The sequence below is a fragment of the Stegostoma tigrinum genome, chromosome 8 (genome assembly GCF_030684315.1).
Source record: "Stegostoma tigrinum isolate sSteTig4 chromosome 8, sSteTig4.hap1, whole genome shotgun sequence".
Classification (NCBI taxonomy): Eukaryota; Metazoa; Chordata; class Chondrichthyes; order Orectolobiformes; family Stegostomatidae; genus Stegostoma; species Stegostoma tigrinum.
Genome location: NC_081361.1, coordinates 52,767,086 through 52,786,314, shown reverse-complemented (window position 1 = coordinate 52,786,314; position 19,229 = coordinate 52,767,086). Strand labels below are relative to the sequence as shown.

The 19,229-nt window shown below is 42.0% G+C and overlaps 1 protein-coding gene across 17 annotated transcripts in view; it reads right to left on the bottom strand.

Moving 5' to 3' along the window:
* Window positions 1–19,229, bottom strand: part of lrrc7 (leucine rich repeat containing 7) — a 617,590-nt gene that overhangs the window by 131,004 nt on the left and 467,357 nt on the right. For all 17 annotated transcript variants that reach the window (XM_048539168.2, XM_048539169.2, XM_059647884.1 and 14 more), the window contains 3 exons: window positions 11,663–11,807; window positions 1,889–1,961; window positions 485–614 (listed from right to left, as the gene is read on the bottom strand). In XM_048539168.2, the coding sequence (XP_048395125.1) occupies window positions 485–614; window positions 1,889–1,961; window positions 11,663–11,807 (348 nt within the window). The remainder of the gene's footprint in view (window positions 1–484; window positions 615–1,888; window positions 1,962–11,662; window positions 11,808–19,229) is intronic.

The window sequence follows — 19,229 nt, the reverse complement described above, 5'->3', positions numbered from 1 at the left end:
TGTAATATCCAGCTTGGTATTTTTTTCAAAGCCCAAAGTTTGCAGGGAGACTAAATGAGGTAGAGTTCCCAAGATTTTAGGTATTGGAGAAGAGCGAGTGAGAATAAGAGTTGACAGAAGGAAGTGTTGAAGTGTTAACGTAATTCAGCTTTGATTATCTAACAGATTAAGCATCAAAGTATAACATTAATATAAAATACTTCAGCAGTTATGGAATAACAATTCGACTTAGATAGGATATGAGTCTGAAATTTCTGTTAAGTGCCCTGGCTAATGGCAGGAAAGTAAACAAATCACTGCCTTTATTGAGCATTTTTCACCAAAATAATTTAATCACAGTTTCTTATTAATTTTATTTTAGTTTAGCATTCTTGTCCTACTTCTGAAAACAGAAACCAGGATTCATTTCTCAAAGGTTATTTCTAATTGAATACAAACGTAATAATTATTTATTGAAGTTGTACAGTTATAAAAGGCAACTCACCTCTCTGGGCAGTTCTGTTAAGAAGTTTTCATCAGCTGCAAAGGTTCGGAGGTTATGTAGATATCCAATGGTGTGAGGAAGGGACTCAAGTTCATTACAACTACAGTCAAACTCCTCCAAGACAGAAAGACTGCAATAGAGAGGAAAACATAAACGCCTCTTGCAGTCTAATGTTGGCTACAAAATCCAATCATTGGTGCATGCAATAGGTTAGTGTTTTTGTCTTGGGAACAAGTGGCAATCCAAGTTGAATGTAGTATATTTTTCTTCTCAAGATTCTGTTCAAGTGCATTTGCATGTAGCTTCACACAAAATCTTACATGAATTAGCGTACGTAGGCCAATGTTGAGACCATAATTTAAACAAAAAATCTTGGTTTGAAAATATTTTTGTCAATTTTAAGAATTGTTTTCAGCTTGTGGTTTCGCTAATACATTTGAAAAAGGATTTAAAGGCAGAAAAACATAAGTGCATTAAAGCATCTAATCTACCACCTCTGAGTAACTGAAAATAACTTAAAACACTGCTAAATATTTACTAGGTAGATTGGGGATCAACATTTAGTTCTGCTGTGAATGTTTAAAAGTTTAAAAGGTTTTAAGACATACCAATTAATGTCCTTGTGACCCAAAAACTGCTGGTTCTTATAGCCTCCCCAAAGTTCCACAAATGATCAGTGGAAGTCCAGCATTGATATATAGACCCTGGCAGCATGGACAGTTTGTGGGTCAGGTTAGCTTCAACTGCAATTCTTTTTGAAGAAGCAATTAAGAAATATCAAAAAACATGAATTGCATCATATGTAATTTGAACTTGCAATTCTGTGATCCTTTCACCAGTTTAACCAAGTTGGAGTAAACCTTGCTTAACTATATCAGACAAAAAATATATTTAATTTACTTCCGTTGAATTTAAGTCAATGTTTTCATTTCACAAGAGAACAAATCTGAAGAATTTGGTATACAATTGTTTACCCTAATTGTTTACAATATTGATGTTGCAAAAGAAAACTTGGAATATGGAAGCCTAGCCATTTTGAATGCTCAATATCATACCCAAGCATTCATACCTGGCAGATCATCTTAAAAACATTGGAAATTAGTAATACAGAAAGTGCTGGAAATACTCAGCCAGTCTGGCAGCTTGTGGTAAAAATGTAAACATTGAGTGAAAAATTACTCTTTGGAACTGGGCTGAAGAAGTCCTGTTGAAGAATCAAATTTGTCTTCAATTATTAACCCATTCTCTTTCTACAGATGCTTTTAGACCTGCTGGTAATTTACAGCATGTTCTGTTTTTATTTCAGATTTCAAACATCTGCAGTATTCTGATTTTATTGAGCATTAGGAAGACATTTGCCCCAGGGCACCACAACAGAGCCTGATTTTGTTCTTATCCACTTACCCTCCAATTGCATTGGGTAAAACATTAAGCTGGTTGTCATCCACCTTCAACGTTGTAAGTTTTTTCAATATTCCTTGTGGGTAGAAGAAACAATAAATCAGTAACTTGTGACCGGCAAATTATTAAGTGTTTATGTACTTAATTGCGCTTTCTACCAAATTCATAATCAATTTTATCTATATGTATATATAAACACACACCTAATACATATTTTTGAATTGTGTGTGTATATGTATTTTTATACATTCATAATCCATAAATACACAAAAATTATATCACTCATAAAGCAAAGCAAGATGTTTGGATCTTACATTGCCGTTTTACATTGCATGTTGGAATAAGCAAGAAGGGCAGCTACACAGTGGAACTTTTTCTCTATGGCCTTTGTCAAATATTCAGTTCCATTGCAGGAGGATCTGCAGTTGAAGCTGTTGTCCTTGTTCTCTGATAAGCTTTCTACTGCACAAAGATTATTGCACAGATGTGGTTAATGGTCTCTTTCATTGTTGCTATCAGATTTTCCAGAGTGCTTGGCATGCTCTCAAATAAGAGCATAAAACATATTTAATCATTTCTTTAAAAGCTATCTTGAAGTTCCAATTCTTAGGATGAGCATTAATAACAAGATTTGAGATACTTGTTCTTAAGTATTTTTGCGCATCACTGTTGAAACAAATCACAGGACACTTACTATTAAGTGTTGGAGACATGGCAGGTATTGCCTTTGATGTTTTCTCATCTGGAGAAACATTAGCATCATAAAAAGAGTGTAGGTCATTTCCAGTGCTCAACAGACCTTCAAATGTCCTTCCCTCCATCATAAACTTAGAAGTGAGAATGTTCATTGAGTACTGCACAATGTCTGGTGGTATTTGAGACTCCTCACATACTTGTCATGTAAACTCTATGATTTATCTATATTTTAATGTCACTTTCTTTTGAGCTTGAATTTGAACTAGTGGCATGTAGGATTTGCATTGTGTGTCTGAAGGGATTTAATAATTAATTTGTACAGTCATGGTTACTTCTTTGAAAAAAATTCTGAGAGAAGTGTTGGAGGCTAATGGGAATTTGTTGACATTGGGAGAGTTTAACGAGCAAACAAAGTAAATGGTTGTGCATTAGACTTTCAATTCAGAAGAGGTTTTTTAATCGGTAGAAACACCCGTTGCTTGAAAAAAAATTGGTTTTAGTTTGGTAGTTTTTATGGAAGTCTTGCTAAAACTGGGTGTGTAAAATAGCTGTTTCCGAGAAAGGGTGATAGTTTAAAATTATGGAGAAGTAGAGTATCTCAATGTAAGGAATGTGAAAGTTTCAGAAGTTTCTTTATTCATTCACGGGATGGCTAGACAGCATTTATTGCCCATCCCTAATTGCCCAGAGGGCAGTTAAAAGTCAACCACATTGCCGTGGATCTGGAGTCACATGTCGACCAGACCAGATAAGGATGGGAGTTTCCTTCCCTAAAGGACATTAGTGAACCAAATGGGTTTATCCAACAATCAACAATGGATTCATGGTCATTGTTAGACTGTTAATTCCTGACTTTTACTGAATTCAAATTCCACCATCTGTCATGGCAGGATTCAAACCTGGGTCCTTGGAACATTACCTGGGTCTCTGGATTAACAGTCCAGTGATAATACTACTAGGCCATCGCCTTCCCTTGGGTAATTAAGTAAAACCCTGACGGGTTATTTGAAGCTGAGAAAAATCAATGCTCAGTTGTATGAATGCTCAAGTAAAGGCAATCAGATTCTTCAAACTGGGAATTAAAGCCATAGTTAAGTCAAACTCTGTGTTTAAGATTGAAGGGAATTGTCTAAGTTGTTGAAGTGTTGTAAAGGAGTGCTGTTAGGATTAATTAACAGGATTGTAACAGTGTGTTTTCCACTCTTTAAACTTGAGTTATTTGTAAACAATTTGGTTTACTTTGATTTTCATTTCTTATGCATAATAAACTTTTGTCTTACTGCTAAAACCAAATCTGAAGCATTGTTGTCTCAGGATAAAACTGGGCACCTGACCATGGCCCATTTCCTGGACTGGTTTGGGAAGTATTGACTTAATGTGTACTTGCCTCTATAAATTTCATTCTGGCTTATTTACCTCAAATTTTGATAAACAACTGCCTGCTTGCTCCAGATACACTTCGCTTGCCTCACAAGCTGTGGCACACAGGGTACAAGTAGAGTGCAAATGACTTAGCACACCGCCAATACACTAAGATGTGCACCTTCTAGATGGAGGATTTCTTAGCAGTAAGGCCAGGTGCCTGTTTCAATGACTGTGCTAACTGGCATGGGAAGGCAGGGCAGAGATGTTGACAACATGTAGATAGGCCCTAAGTAAGTGAGTGCTAAGAGAAAAAGTGCACAGCCCTAAGATGCACTTAGGTCCAGATACAGGGGTGTGTCCATGTGTAAAGCGTCCCCACTGTAGCCTTTCAATGCAAGTTCCTGGTGTGGCTTGCAATGCAAGTCTTATGTTTCTGACCACACTGTAAGTGAGCAATAGACATGAGCTAGGATGATCATGGCAGGTTGGTGGTTGCCAATCCAATGTCTGTGGAGGAAGGAGTGTGCGGCTGGTGTCTGTGACTTGTGTCCTGAGATGCTGCTGCCCAGTGTCCAGTATGAGGTCTATTTGGAGCAGGCAGTGAGCTGAATCCACTAGGTACCCACCCTTGTTTCTTTGTTGAGTTTTCCCAACATCAAGCTTGTTTGTCAATGTTGGTAAAATGGAAATCTGCCTTTTAAATAAGTTGAGTTGATGTGTTAACATGGCATTTAATAAACACTAATTTCTGTAAATTAGCATCTTGTCCCTGCTAACAAGAATATTGCCAACACAAACAAAAATTGCTAGAAAAACTCAGCAGGTCTGGCAGCATCTATAGAGAGAAATCAGAGTTAACATTTCAGGTTCAGTGACCCTTCCTACACTTGCCCCCACACCTCCTCCCTCACCCCCATTCCAGGCCCCAAGATTACTTTCCATATTAAGCAGATGTTCACCTGCACCCATTATGCAGATGTTCAACTGTACCCATTGTGGCTTCCTCTACATTGGTGAAACCAAGAGGAGGCTTGGGGACCGCTTTGCAGAACACCTCCACTTGGTTCAGAACAAACAACTGCACCTCCCAGTCGCAAACCATTTTAACTCCCCCTCCCATTCCTTAGACGACATGTCCATGCTGGGCCTCCTGCAGTGCCATAATGATGCCACCCGAAGGTTTCAGGAACAGCAACTCAAATTCCGCTTGGGAACCTTGCAGCCCAATGGTATCAATGTGGACTTCAAAATCTCCCCTACCCCCACTGCATCCCAAAACCAGCCCAGCTCGTCCCCTCCCCCCATTGCATCCCAAAACCAGCCCAGCTGGTCCCCGCCTCCCTAACCTATTATTCTTCTCACCTATCCCCTCCTCCCACCTCAAGCCGCACCTCCATTTCCTACCTACTAACCTCATCCCACCTCCTTGACCTGTCCGTCCTACTCGGACTGACCTATCCCCTCCCTACCACCCCACCTATACTCTCCTCTCCACCTATCTTTCCCTCTATCCATCTTTGGTCCGCCTCCCCCCTCTCCTTATTTATTTCACAACCCTCTCCCCATCCCCCTTTTCTGATGAAGGGTCTAGGCCCGAAGCGTCAGCTTTTGTGCTCCTGAGATGCTGCTTGGCCTGCTGTGTTCATCCAGCCTCACATTTTATTATCTTGGATTCTCCAGCATCTGCAGTTCCCATTATCACTGACCAGAATCTCACCACGCTGCTTCTGAAAAGCATAAAAGATGGATCAAGCAGGGCTTTTGTAGTGCAGTGGTAGTGCCCCTACCTTTGAACCCGGAGGCCTGGATTCAAGTCCTATCAGCTCCAGCAGTGTATAATAACATTTTTGAACAGGTTAATTAGAAAATATCTAAAAAGGAGCAAGACCATCTCTTTGTCCTATTATCTGATTTTATCACACATGCTTAGGCCTGTTTTAGATTCTGCCCTGTGTCTCAAACAGCCCCAATGTCATCAGTGTAAGTCCACGAGGATACAGCAGACAAGTAGGTAATATTGGGATAATGCCTGATGGGCAATATTTGTGTATGACAATATATCTTTTGTATCAGCAATAAAATGGTCCCTGCAGCAAAACTATGTATGTGCATGCAAAGAGTTGAAAGATTGTCTATGTGCTCTGCATGCTATCTCAATGCAGCAACACCAATGCAAGACTGAATGTGAATCAGCCCTGAAAATAGTGCAAAAGCATCTCATAATCCTTGCTTACAAAAGTGGTATGAAACCAACAGATGGCACTGTTTTAATAAATGTTTCCTTTCAGTTAGAGCACCTCCCGACCAATTTATATTTTAGACTGGAACTGTAGAATACTCTCACCTCAGAAGGAAGCCATTTGGCCCTTTGTGCCTCTGCAAACTCTCTTCCACTTTGAACATAATTGGATCATTTTCCAGAGACAATGACTGAATCTACCTCCGTCTTAGCCAATGCATTCTGAATTTAACCATTCATTAGGTAAAAAGAGTTTTCATCACTGAACGCTTGTTTCTTTCGACAATCACCTTAGATGAGTGTCCTTGGGTTACAGACTCTTCCACCAGTGGGAAGAATTTCTCTTTATCTACTCTGGCCAGACCTCTCATGATTTAGCCATAGTTTCCACAGTCTTTTAGCATAACTGAAATTTCACATCCTGAAGCCATAACCTTGTGAAATTTTGTTGCACCTGCTCTAATTCCTTTATATTCTTCATATAGTGCAGTGCTCAGAACTGGATGCAATTCTCCATTTGAGCCAAACCAATGTTTAATGCAGGTTTATCATGATTTCCTTTCTTTGTGCTCAATGTCCCTCTAAAAATTTTGGTTCCCTTATGCCATTTCTGAAGGAGTACTGTCCCCTTCAATGATTTGTGCATATCTACTCTTCCTGCACGTCATATTGATTTGTACTCAATGTTGTCTCTTTCTGGTAAAATAATATTAAACAAAGAAAAAAGGGTGCAATGATTTACCTGCCACCTTATAACATTTTGCATTTTCATCTTTACAGCTCACAAAACTTCAAACTTCACTGATATCTCAGTCATTAATTTTTATCAAGAGGAACAAGGGCCTTAACACTTTCTCCTAGGGAACTCCATTGTAAGCTTTATCTCGTTTGAAAAACATTTGTTAACCATTAATCTCAGATGCCCATCACTTACGAATTTCATTTCCATGCTGCTACTGTCCCATTATTCCATAAGCTCTAACTATACTATTGAGTCCGTTATGTGTGCTGCTTTGTGAAATATCTTTTGGAAATCCATATCATTCACATCTAAAAATGTAAGCAAGTTAGTTACATACAATTTACACATAATAAATTGCGCTGGTTTTCTATAATTAATTTAAGTTTCTTAAATGTCTATTAAGTTTGGTCTGAATCATCATTTCTAAAATCTTCCCTGGTTTGCAATTGCTGGCCTTATCTGAAGGCATTTGATAAAGTGCCACATAAAAGATGGTTGCACAAGCCAGTAGGTCACTGTACTGTGGGTAATGTATCAGCATGGATTGAGGATTGGTTAATGCAGAAGGCAGACAGTAAGTTTTAATGGGTCTTTTATATGTTAGAAAGACAAATAGTGGAGTACCACAAAGAGCAGTCAACAGCCTCGATTGTTAGACTGGGCAGTGTGCAATGAATCCAAATTTACTAAGAATGCAAAAATAGATTGGATGGTGTGTTGTGATGAAGGCATTCAGAATCTGAAAGCGTTATAGACAGGACGAGCGGGTAAGCAAAATCCTGACAGCTGGAATTTAATATAGGAAAGTTGTGCACTCTAGTAGGAAGAAACAAAAGCCTGAATACTATTTGAATAGAAAGTGCATCACAGAGGTACCTGGGTGTTTTTGTGCATGAAATTTGACTGGAGATAGTCAGCATGGGTTCGTCAATGGCAGGTTGTGTCTCACAAACCTCATTGAGTTTTTTGAGAAGGTGACCAAGCATGTGGATTAGGGAAGGGCAGTTGACGTGGTGTACATGGACTTCAGTAAAGCCTTTGATAAGGTTCCATATGGTAGGCTATTGAAGAAAATACAGAGGCACGGGATTGAGGGAGATTTAGCAACTGGCTTGGAATTAGAACTGGATTGGATTAGAAACTGGCTTTCTGTAAGAAGGCAACATGTGGTGGTTGATGGAAAATATTCAGCCTGGAGTCAGTGGTGTGCCTCAAGGATCTGTTTTGGGACCACTGCTGTTTGTCATTTTTATAAACGACTTGGACGCAGGCATAGGTGGATGGGTTAGTAAGTTTGCAGATGACACTAAAGTCGGTGGAGTGGTGGACAGTGTGGAAGAATGTTGCAGGTTGCAGGGAGACTTGGATAAACTGCAGAATTGGGCTGAAAAATGGCAAATGGAGGTCAATGTGGATAAATGTGAGGTGATTCACTTTGGGAAGAATAATAGGAAGGCAGAATACTGGGTCAATGGAAAGATTCTTGATAGTGTGGATGTGCAGAGGGATCTTGGTGTCCATGTACATAGATCCCTGAAAGTTGCCACCCAGGTTGATAGTGCTAGTAAGAAGGCTTACGGTGAGTTAGGTTTTATTGGTAGAGGGTTTGAGTTCCGTAGCCGTGTTGTAATGCTGCAACTGTACAAAACGCTGGTGCGGCCGCATTTGGAATATTGCGTGCAGCTCTGGTCACCCCATTACAGGAAGGATGTGGAAGCATTGGAAAAGGTGCAGAGGAGATTTACCAGGATGTTGCCAGGTCTGGAGCGCAGGCCCTATGAAGAAAGGCTGAGGGACTTGGGTCTGTTCTCACTGGAAAGAAGGAGGCTGAGAGGGGATTTAATAGAGACATACAAGATGATCAGAGGATTAGATAGGGTGGACAGTGAGAGTCTTTTCCCGAGGATGATGACTTCAGCTTGTACAAGGGGACATAGCTACAAATTGAGGGGTGATAGATTTAAGACAGATGTCAGAGGCAGCTTCTTTATTCAGAGAGTGGTAAGGGCGTGGAACGCCCTGCCTGCCAATGTAGTTAACTCCGCCACATTAGGGGCATTTAAACAGTCCTTGGATAAGCACATGGATGATGATGGAATAGTGTAGGGGGAGGGGCTTAGATTAGTTCACAGGTTGGTGCAACATAGAGGGCCAAAGAGCTTGTTCTGCGCTGTATTGTTCTATGTTCTATGAAACACAAGTTACCATGCAGGTGCAGCTAGTAATTGAAATAACAAATGGAATTTTGGCCTTTATTGCTAGCAGGTTGGAGTTTAAAAATAAGGAAGTCTTGTTACAACCGTACAGGGTAGGGCTGAGGCCACATCTGGAGTACCATGTACAGTTTTAGTTCCTATATTTAGGAAAGGATATATTGGTATTGGAGGCAGTTCAAAAGAGATTCACAAGGCTTCCTGGAATGAAGGGGTTGACTTATCAAGAATAGATTAAAAGAAGGGCTTTAATAGATGAATGAAGAGTGATCTCTCAAATGTAGAAGATTGAGGGGCCTGACAGGATAGGTGTTGAGAAGATATTTTCACTAGTGGGCGAATCTTAAACAGGGGGTCATTGTTACAAAATAAGGGAACATTCATTTGAAACTGAGATGCAAAGAAATTTATTCTCTCAGACAGTACTGAATACCTTGAATTCTCTATCCCAGAAAATTGTGGAGGCTAGATCACTGAAAACGTCAAAAGATGAGGTCAGAAAATACTTGATATAAAAGAGACTTGAGGGCTATGGCAAGCTTGTATGAAAGAAGAGTTGAGGCCTGAGGCAGATCAGCCATGATCATGCTGAATTGTGGGGCAGGCTTGAATAGCTGACTGACCCACTCCTGTTCCTATTCCTTATATTACGGCTCTCTTTGAGTAAGAGTGTTTTGAATATTTCCAATTCTCCAGTCCAGTCACCATCATTCTATTGAAGTAAGAATGGAAAAACTTCTAAATCATAACCACTAGTTGGTGACCTGTAGAATATTTCAAACAATGTCATTGTACCTTTATTATTTTTTAAGTTGAACTAAATAGATTCTGTCCTTGAACCCTCTGGGATAAGCTCTATCTCTAACATTGTAATATCCTCCTGAATCTAACCTATCCCCTAGAACTCGGACTGATTTTCTTGTCCCTAATGATGAGTTGTGTGTTGACAGTTGCAGCTGCTTCAGTGATATTCAACTTGAAACCACCTTAACATGGTCAGAGAACAAATCTGTTGCCAAACTGAGACCTAGAGGTGCAGGTGCATGGTTCCCTGAAAATGGAGTTGCAGGTAGACAGGGTGATGACGAAAGTGTTTGATGCACTTGCTTTCATTGGACAGAACAATGAGTATAGGAGTTGGGATGTCATGTTGCAGTTGTACAGGACACGGGTGAGACCACTTTTGAAATACTGCGCACAATTCTGGTTACCCTTTTATAGGAAGGATGTTGTTAAACCTGAGAAGTTGCAGGAAAGATTTTAAGGATGTTGCCAGGACTGGAGCGTTTGAATTGTAGGGAGGCTGGGGCTGCTTTTCCTGGAGTGGAATTTGAAAGGTGACTTTAAAGAGGTTTATAAAATCACGATTAGCATGGATAGGGTGAATAGCCAAGGTCTTTTTCCTCGGGTTTGGGAGTCCAAAACTAGAGGCCATAGGTCTAAAGTGAGAGGAGAAAGATTTAAAAGGGACTTGAGTGATAATTTCTTTTTGCAGAAGGTGGTGCATGCACGGAATGAGCTGCTAAAGAAAGAGGTGGAGGTGGGTACAATTACAACATTTGAAAAGCATCTAGATGGGTATGCGAACAAGAAAGGATTAGAGGGGTACAGGCCAAATGTTGGCAAATGGGACTGGATCACATTAGGATGTCCGTTTGGAGTGGACAAGTCGGACCAAAGGGACTGTTTCCATGCCAAATGACTCTATGACTCTTTTTGCCTTTTACTAATCTATGTGTATTTATTTGCTGAGCCACTAGGTGAACCTTCAGGGATTGCTTTAGTGCACTCTTTGAGCAATATTTAATGCAGGACTGCCAAATGGAGAGAGAGCAGAGGCCCTCCACCACTTCATTCAAGGAAGGAATTAAGTTATTCTTAGAGCACTTAAATGGACAGTGGTGGGCCTTTCCTGGATTCAAGGACCATAGAAGTAGAAATCCCACTGGGCGAGGCAATGATAACTGCCAGTGAAAAATCTAGGTTACTGATGGATCCAGATCGCAGCTGATTGAGGACAGGGTACTTTTGGATTCAGGTACCTATGGGAGGGCTGGCTGTTAGCAAGCTCCTTCTTCCCAATGCTGGATTCCTCGATCACACCCTTCTCAGGACATTTTGCTTCTGACAGGATGACTTGCCTACTCATTGCTGGCTGAACAAAGGCAGCTGCACGATGAAGCTCTTAAGTGTGCATTCAGTCCCCATTGGCACTGGGCAGGAACTCCTCCTCACTCAGTTAAATAGCCTCACCTCAAGTCACCTGATGGGTGGGCATTAAATTCTGCCCTTCAATTCAAGCTGCACTACTAAAAATACATACCTCAGTTAGTTCATGCCATTTTGCCATAACTTACAAGCACAAAGTCTTATATTACTTAACGTCCTTTCAAAATCATCCACCAATATTTTGAACTATAAATTGTATCTGCATTATTAGTCATTCTTTATTCTTTCTCTTTTATTTTAGGATAACAGTCATGGTTAAATTAATAAAAAGAAAATGGTAACATTGTTCCTACCTATGGTGTCAGGCAGCTGTTGCAGCAGATTGGATGAAAGCAGGAGGTCCTCCAGGCCTTCGCATCCAGAAATATCTGACTCAATCGTTTCTATTCTATTCTTTGACATATCCAAGTATGTCAGATGTTTCAACTTTGCTAGAGGCTGAGAAAGTTAAAAAAAAATCAATATATAATATGTTTAATTATTTTTCATTATATTGTCCCCTTTCTTTCCCATCTTTGTACAGACTCAATTTTCCGGTATCTAGATCCTAGCTTTCGGTACCTCAAACAAATGCCAATATTTGAAAATGCACTTAGACAGCAAATACCAATATGCTACACTTGACGCAACTCATGCATGAAACATGCCATTGTCAACTGTATTTGTCTGTCTAGCTCAATGACACAGAGGCTATTTACAGAATTTTTGCTGCTCTTTCTCCTGTTTCTAAATGGTTGAGACTTTAGCTTATTTGAGACACTGCTGCCTGCATCCTGCATTGAATCAAATTTCACTCACACCTCATTCCAGCTCTTGTTGAACAATACTAATAACACCACAAATAACACCATGGGGCGGCATGGTGGCTCATTGGTTAGCATTGCAGCCTCACAGTGTCAGGGGCCTGGGCTCGATTCCAGCGTTGGGTAACTGTCTGTGTGGAGGTTGCACATTCTCCCCGTGTCTGCAAGGGTTTCCTCCAGGTGCTCTGGTTTCCTCCCACAGCCCAAAGATGTGCGGGCTAGGTGGATTGGCCATGGTAAATTGTCCATAGTGTTCAAGGGTGTGTGGGTTATAGGGGGATGGGTCTTGGATGCTCCAAGGGACAGTGTGGACTTGTTGGGCCAAAGGGCCTGTCTCTACACTGTAGGGAATCTAATCTACCACACTTAAGAAATATCATTGGTACTTCAAAACTTTATAGGTATGGTTAGCCAACCTATTCAGACATGTTAGGACACACTTCTGGAGAGTGGGAGTTGAACCTAGGCCTTCTGAGTCAGGGACGTTACCACATGGCACATGACTCCCCTCCATCAGGGGAAACTGGAACTAATTGTACTGTTCCTATGGCTGTCCTGGATGGAACTAGCAAAACTGTCACTAACCTGGGATAATTTCTACTATGTCCTGAATTGATTGTTTGATGTTTAGCATAATCTGTTCAGTTTTTCTTTGTCCATTATTAATTTTATAGTAATTGGTTGCTACTTGTATTTAGGTGCTGGACATTTACTGGGGCACCGGTTCCAGAGGTGAGTAATAACATCTCTGAGTAGGTTGATTGGAAAATACTGATAGCGCTGTTCCCCAGGGGTCAATATTACTCTAAGGGGCTCTTGTGACATGGTAGCAGTGTCTCCACCTCTGAGCCAGGACACCCAGGTTCAAATCCCATCTGCTCCAGAAGTGTTTCATTACATATCAGATTAAAAATATCTATAATTTGCACCACCACAAATACATGACAAGATGATGAGCATATCCAGCTCTAGAAATGTACAATAACATGCGAGAGTAGGTTGATTAAAAATATCTTTGTTATAGATATACAGCTCAAAGTTAGGGCTCTTGTGGTCACCAGTAGTTTCCTACCTTTGGACTCGGAGGTCCAGCTTCAAGTCCCACCTACTGTGGAGGTGTGTCATAACATGTTGGCTTAAATTAAAATTAATTATAAATTTAAAAGAGTTCTTGTTGATTTGAAGTACGTGATGAGCTTTTTATGTCTTTAAATAAAAAGATGTAGGATCAGTAATCAAGAACCCTGAGAAGGGATAGATTTAAAATGGACCTGACAGGCAAAGGGTGATGCATATAAGGAACGAGCAGTCGGGGGAGTGGTTGAGGTGGGTATAATTCTATCATTTAAAAAAAACACATTTGAACAAACACATGAATAGGAAAGGTTTGGAGGAATATGGGACAAATACAGGAAAACTGGATTAGTTCAGTTTCGTCAACCTGATGTGCATGGACGAGTTCGACTGAAGGGTCTGTTTCCGTGCTGTAGACTCCCTGACTCAGTTAATGTTCTGGGACATGGATTCAAATGTCCTTATGCCTAATAGTAATAACTGGATTCAATAAAAATGTCGAATGTGGCAACATGATTGTTGATTGCTCTAAACACCCACCTGTTTCATTAATGATGTTAAGGGAAGGAAATTTGCCACTGGGCTGATCTACATGTGACGCTAGGTCCACAATAATGTGATTGACTGTTAACTGCCTTCAGGGCAATCAGAGATAAGCAATAAAGAGGTGCCCAGCTAATGACATCTTCGTCCCTTAACAAGTAAAACAAAAAGATTCCCACCTGACTGTTGACCATCCAGCTTCCCTTCCTGGTTCCCACGTCAGCCAATTAGTTGAATGTTTCTTTAGCCTCAGCTACTGCATGTCCCCTTGAAATCTGCAAGATTTATCCCTTTCCACTAAAAAACTCTTGACTCCTCTGTCCATACATACACTATTGCATCTTCAACCTTCCTTTGCTCTCCAGTTCCTTTTCAATGTGTTGTATCTCCCAAATACATATCCATCTTTCCTGGAAGAAAATGTTTCAACCCCTCCAATCAAGCATCTAAGTCTATCACAGCACTGAAATGTCTCTTAACAGAATCACATATGACATGTCAATGTTTGATTATCATACATTATCTTTCCTGACCTCTCTTCAGTCTTTGATACTGTTCACCATATCATCACCTCTCTGGCCTTGTCTACTGCATGGGACTGCTCTGGCCTAATTCCATTCTCATTGGTCAAATTATAAACATTGAAACATAGAAAATAGGAGCAGATGTAAGGCATCTAGTTCTCCCTGCCTGCCCTGCCATTCAATATGATCATGGCTGATCATCTAACATTCATGTTCTACCATCCCCCCATATCCTTTGATCCCTTTAACCCCAGAAACGAGAGACATAAAGTCATTGTGTTGTACAGCATGGAAACAGACCCTTCAGTCCAACTTGTCCACGCCGACCAGATTTCCTAAATAAATCTAGTTCAATTTGCCAGCATTGGGCCCTATCTTTCTAAACCCTTCCTATTCATATACTCATCCAAATGCCTTTTAAATGTTGTAATTGTACCAGCCTCCAGCACTTCCTTTAACAGTTCTTTCTACACATGCATCACTTTCTGTGTGAAAATGTTGCCCCTAAATCCACTTTAAATTATTCTCCTCTCACATTAAATCTCCGTCGTCTAGTTTTGGACTCCCCCAATCTGGGGAAAAGACCTTGTCTACATACTCTATCAACGTCCCTCGTGATTTTATCAACCTCTATAAGGTCACCCCTTAGCATCTCACACTCCAGGGAAAACAGTCCCAGTCTATTCAGCCTCACACTACAGCTTAAACACTCTAACATTGGCAACATCCTTGTAAATCTTTTCTGAACCCTTTCAAGTTTCACAACATTCCTGCCTGTAGGAGGGAGACCGGAATTGCAAGCAGTATTCTAACAGTGGCCTAACCAATGTCCAGTACAGCCACATGACCTCCCAACTCCTGTAGTCAATGCACTGACCAATGAAGGAACACATACCAAACACTTTCTTCACTGTCCTATCTAGCTGTGACTCCACTTTCAAGGGACTATGAACCCACACTCCAAGGTATCTTTGTTCAGCAACACTTCCCAGGACCTTACCGTTAAGTGTATAACTCCTGCCCTGATTTGCCTTTCTAAAATGCAGCACCTCACATTTATCACATAAATTAACCTCCAACCGGCACTCTTCAGCCATTGGCCCATCTGATCAAGATCTTGTTGACCTCTGAGATAACCTTTGCTGTTCACTACGCCTTCAGTTTTGGTGCTGTCTGAAAAATTAGTGACCTCTTATATTCACATCCAAATCATTTATATAAACGATGAAATGCAGGGAGCAAATAGACACAGATCCTTAGAAAATAGATGACAGGTTAGACAGAGGATCTCGATCAGCGCAGGCTTGGAGGGCCGAAGGGCCTGTTCCTGTGCTGTAATTTTCTTTGTTCTTTGTTCAGTGGGCCCAGCACCAATCCTTGTGGCACACCGCTGGTCATAGGCCTTCAGTCTGTAAAGCAACCCTCCACTACCAGCCTCTGTCTTCTACCTTTGAGCCAGTTCTGTATCCAAGTAGCTAGTTCTCCCTCTTTTCCATATGATCTAACCTTGCAAACAGTCTACCATGCGGAATCTTGTTGAAGGTCTGACAGAAGTCCATATAGATCACATCCACTGCTCTGCCTTCATCAATCCTCTTTGTTACGTCTTCAAAATACTCAATCGAGTTAGTGGGACACGATTTCCATGCACAAAGCCATGTTGATTATCCCTAATCAGTCCTTGCCTTTCCAAATACCTGTGAATCTTGACCCTCAGGATTGTCTCCAACAGCTTGCCTACCACCAATCCCAGGCTCACCAGTATATAGTTCTCTGGCTTTTCCTTAACACCTTTCTCACAATGATGGTCAACCTCCAGTCTTCGGCCACCTCACCTGTGGCTAGCTACATTGAACTCTTTAAAAACATCCTAATATTTTGCCTCAACGACTTGCTGTGGCAGAAAATTCCACAGGCTGACACACTCTGATGAAGAAATTTCTCCTCATCTTGTCCTAAACAGCTTACCTCATATCCTTAGACTGTCATCCCTTGTTCTGGACTCCCCAGTCTTTGGGAACCAACTTCCTGTGGTCACCGTGTCTAGTTCTGTTAGAATTTTATAGGTGTCTATGAGATAGCCCATCATTCTTCTAGACCCCAGTGAATACAATCCCAACCGGTGTAGTCTCTCTTCCTATGTCATTCCGGCCTTCGCAAAACAAAACCAAAAGTTGCTGGAAAAGCTCAGCAGGTCTGGCAGCATCTATCAAGAAAGAAATCAGAATTAACGTTTCAGGTCCGGTGACTCTTCCTCAGAACACTGCACATGAAACATTAACTCTTATTTTCACAGATGCTGCAAGACCTGCTGAGCTTTTTCAGCAACTTCTGTTGTTGTTCCTGATTTACAGCATCTGCAGTTCTTTTACTTTTTATTCTGCCTTCCCAAAAATCAGTCTGGAAAACCTGTGTTGCACGTCCACAGCGAAACATCTTTTCTCTGAAAAGGAGACCAAAAATACACACAATGCTTCAGGTGTGACTTTTCCTAGGCACTATACAATTGCAACCAGATATCCATGCTTCTGCGCTCAAATTCCCTTGCTATGATGGCCAGCATAAAATTTGCCTTCTTCATAGTCTGGTGCAGCTGCGGCCTTGCTGTAGGCTCTGCCTACTCAGGCAACTTGTCCAAATCATACTGAAGCATCTATGCATCCTCCTCGAAGCTTCCCTCCCATCCAGCTTTGTGTTTTCTGAAGACTTGGAAATACTACATTTGGTAATACATATTGTGAATAGCTGTGGTCTATTCCATGTCCTCCCCCTCCTTCCACTCAGGAAAACATCTATTTATTCCTGTTGTTTGTTTCCTGTCTGTGTCAGTACACTATTCCAATCACATGCGCTTTAATTTAGCCAGGGAGTGACTTCTAATGGCCTCTCTTCATGGTCTTACATTGGTAACTCTGGTGTTCCCCTCTGTGTCCCTCTCCTAAGGATCCATTCTTGCCTCCTTCCTTTTCCTATTACTCGTCTATGTTGTCCCTTTGAGACAACATCTGGAAACACAGGCAGTATTTAATGGAGGCGAAGAGGCTCTTGCCTGCCAGGTGGAGAGCAGGTGAGAGCTCTGTCTCATCTCTCTTCAAAAAAAGTCCAATGAATTAAGTGCTAAACAGTTTTCCTGGCATTTCCTGTAAGAACATAATGACCTTAAAGAAATTTTTTTTTAGGATAGTACAGAACTTACATCACATTAATTGGAACATCAGGAATTTTTTCTCTCTGGAAATGGATATGCAATTCTAAGCCATTGGAGACCAGGGCAAGATGGAGGTAAAAGTAAGAGATGGTACTACCAGATCTGCAATCACTAGGCTCCACAGGTATTCCTGACTTGACCTTAGGGAGTCCTGTGGCTCCATGTATTCCTTTATGCAAGGGTTTGGACTAAGGTCATTATACAACCTCACGCACAGTGATAATCCAAATGCTGACATTCAGCTAGATGGAGGATAGGGTGTGGGGATGATCATCCAAGCACCTTGGCTACCCATTCTGTATTTATTGTTGGGAAAAATTCAAACAAGTGATTAATAAATAAACTATGTTAACATGTACTTGGAGATAGGGTAATCCTCATCCTCAGCGAGTCGATGGACAAAGGAAAATGCAGGAAGACTGGAATAAGAGTTCTCAGCATTTTGGCTGGACAGCGGAAATGCTGCTATCACAAGTTACTAATATCAAGATAACAAAATGTGAGGCTGGATGAACACAGCAGGCCAAGCAGCATCTCAGGAGCACAAAAGCTGACGTTTCGGGCCTAGACCCTTCATCAGAGAGGGGGATGGGGGGAGGGAACTGGAATAAATAGGGAGAGAGGGGGAGGCGGACCGAAGATGGAGAGTAAAGAAGATAGGTGGAGAGGGTGTAGGTGGGGAGGTAGGGAGGGGATAGGTCAGTCCAGGGAAGACGGACAGGTCAAGGAGGTGGGATGAGGTTAGTAGGTAGCTGGGGGTGCGGCTTGGGGTGGGAGGAAGGGATGGGTGAGAGGAAGAACCGGTTAGGGAGGCAGAGACAGGTTGGACTGGTTTTGGGATGCAGTGGGTGGGGGGGAAGAGCTGGGCTGGTTGTGTGGTGCAGTGGGGGGAGGGGACAAACTGGGCTGGTTTAGGGATGCAGTAGGGGAAGGGGAGATTTTGAAACTGGTGAAGTCCACATTGATACCATATGGCTGCAGGGTTCCCAGGCGGAATATGAGTTGCTGTTCCTGCAACCTTCGGGTGGCATCATTGTGGCAGTGCAGGAGGCCCATGATGGACATGTCATCAAGAGAATGGGAGGGGGAGTGGAAATGGTTTGCGACTGGGAGGTGCAGTTGTTTGTTGCGAACTGAGCGGAGGTGTTCTGCAAAGCGGTCCCCAAGCCTCCGCTTGGTTTCCCCAATGTAGAGGAAGCCGCACCGGGTACAGTGGATGCAGTATACCACATTGGCAGATGTGCAGGTGAACCTCTGCTTAATGTGGAATGTCATCTTGGGGCCTGGGATGGGGGTGAGGGAGGAGGTGTGGGGACAAGTGTAGCATTTCCTGCGGTTGCAGGGGAAGGTGTCGGGTGTGGTGGGGTTGGAGGGCAGTGTGGAGCGAACAAGGGAGTCACGGAGAGAGTGGTCTCTCCGGAAAGCAGACAGGGGAGGGGATGGAAAAATGCCTTGGGTGGTGGGGTCGGATTGTAAATGGCGGAAGTGTCGGAGGATAATGCGTTGTATCCGGAGGTTGGTAGGGTGGTGTGTGAGAACGAGGGGGATCCTCTTGGGGCGGTTGTGGCGGGGGCGGGGTGTGAGGGATGTGTCGCGGGAAATGCGGGAGACGCGGTCAAGGGCGTTCTCAATCACCGTGGGGGGAAAGTTGCAGTCCTTAAAGAACTTGGACATCTGGGATGTGCGGGAGTGGAATGTCTTATCGTGG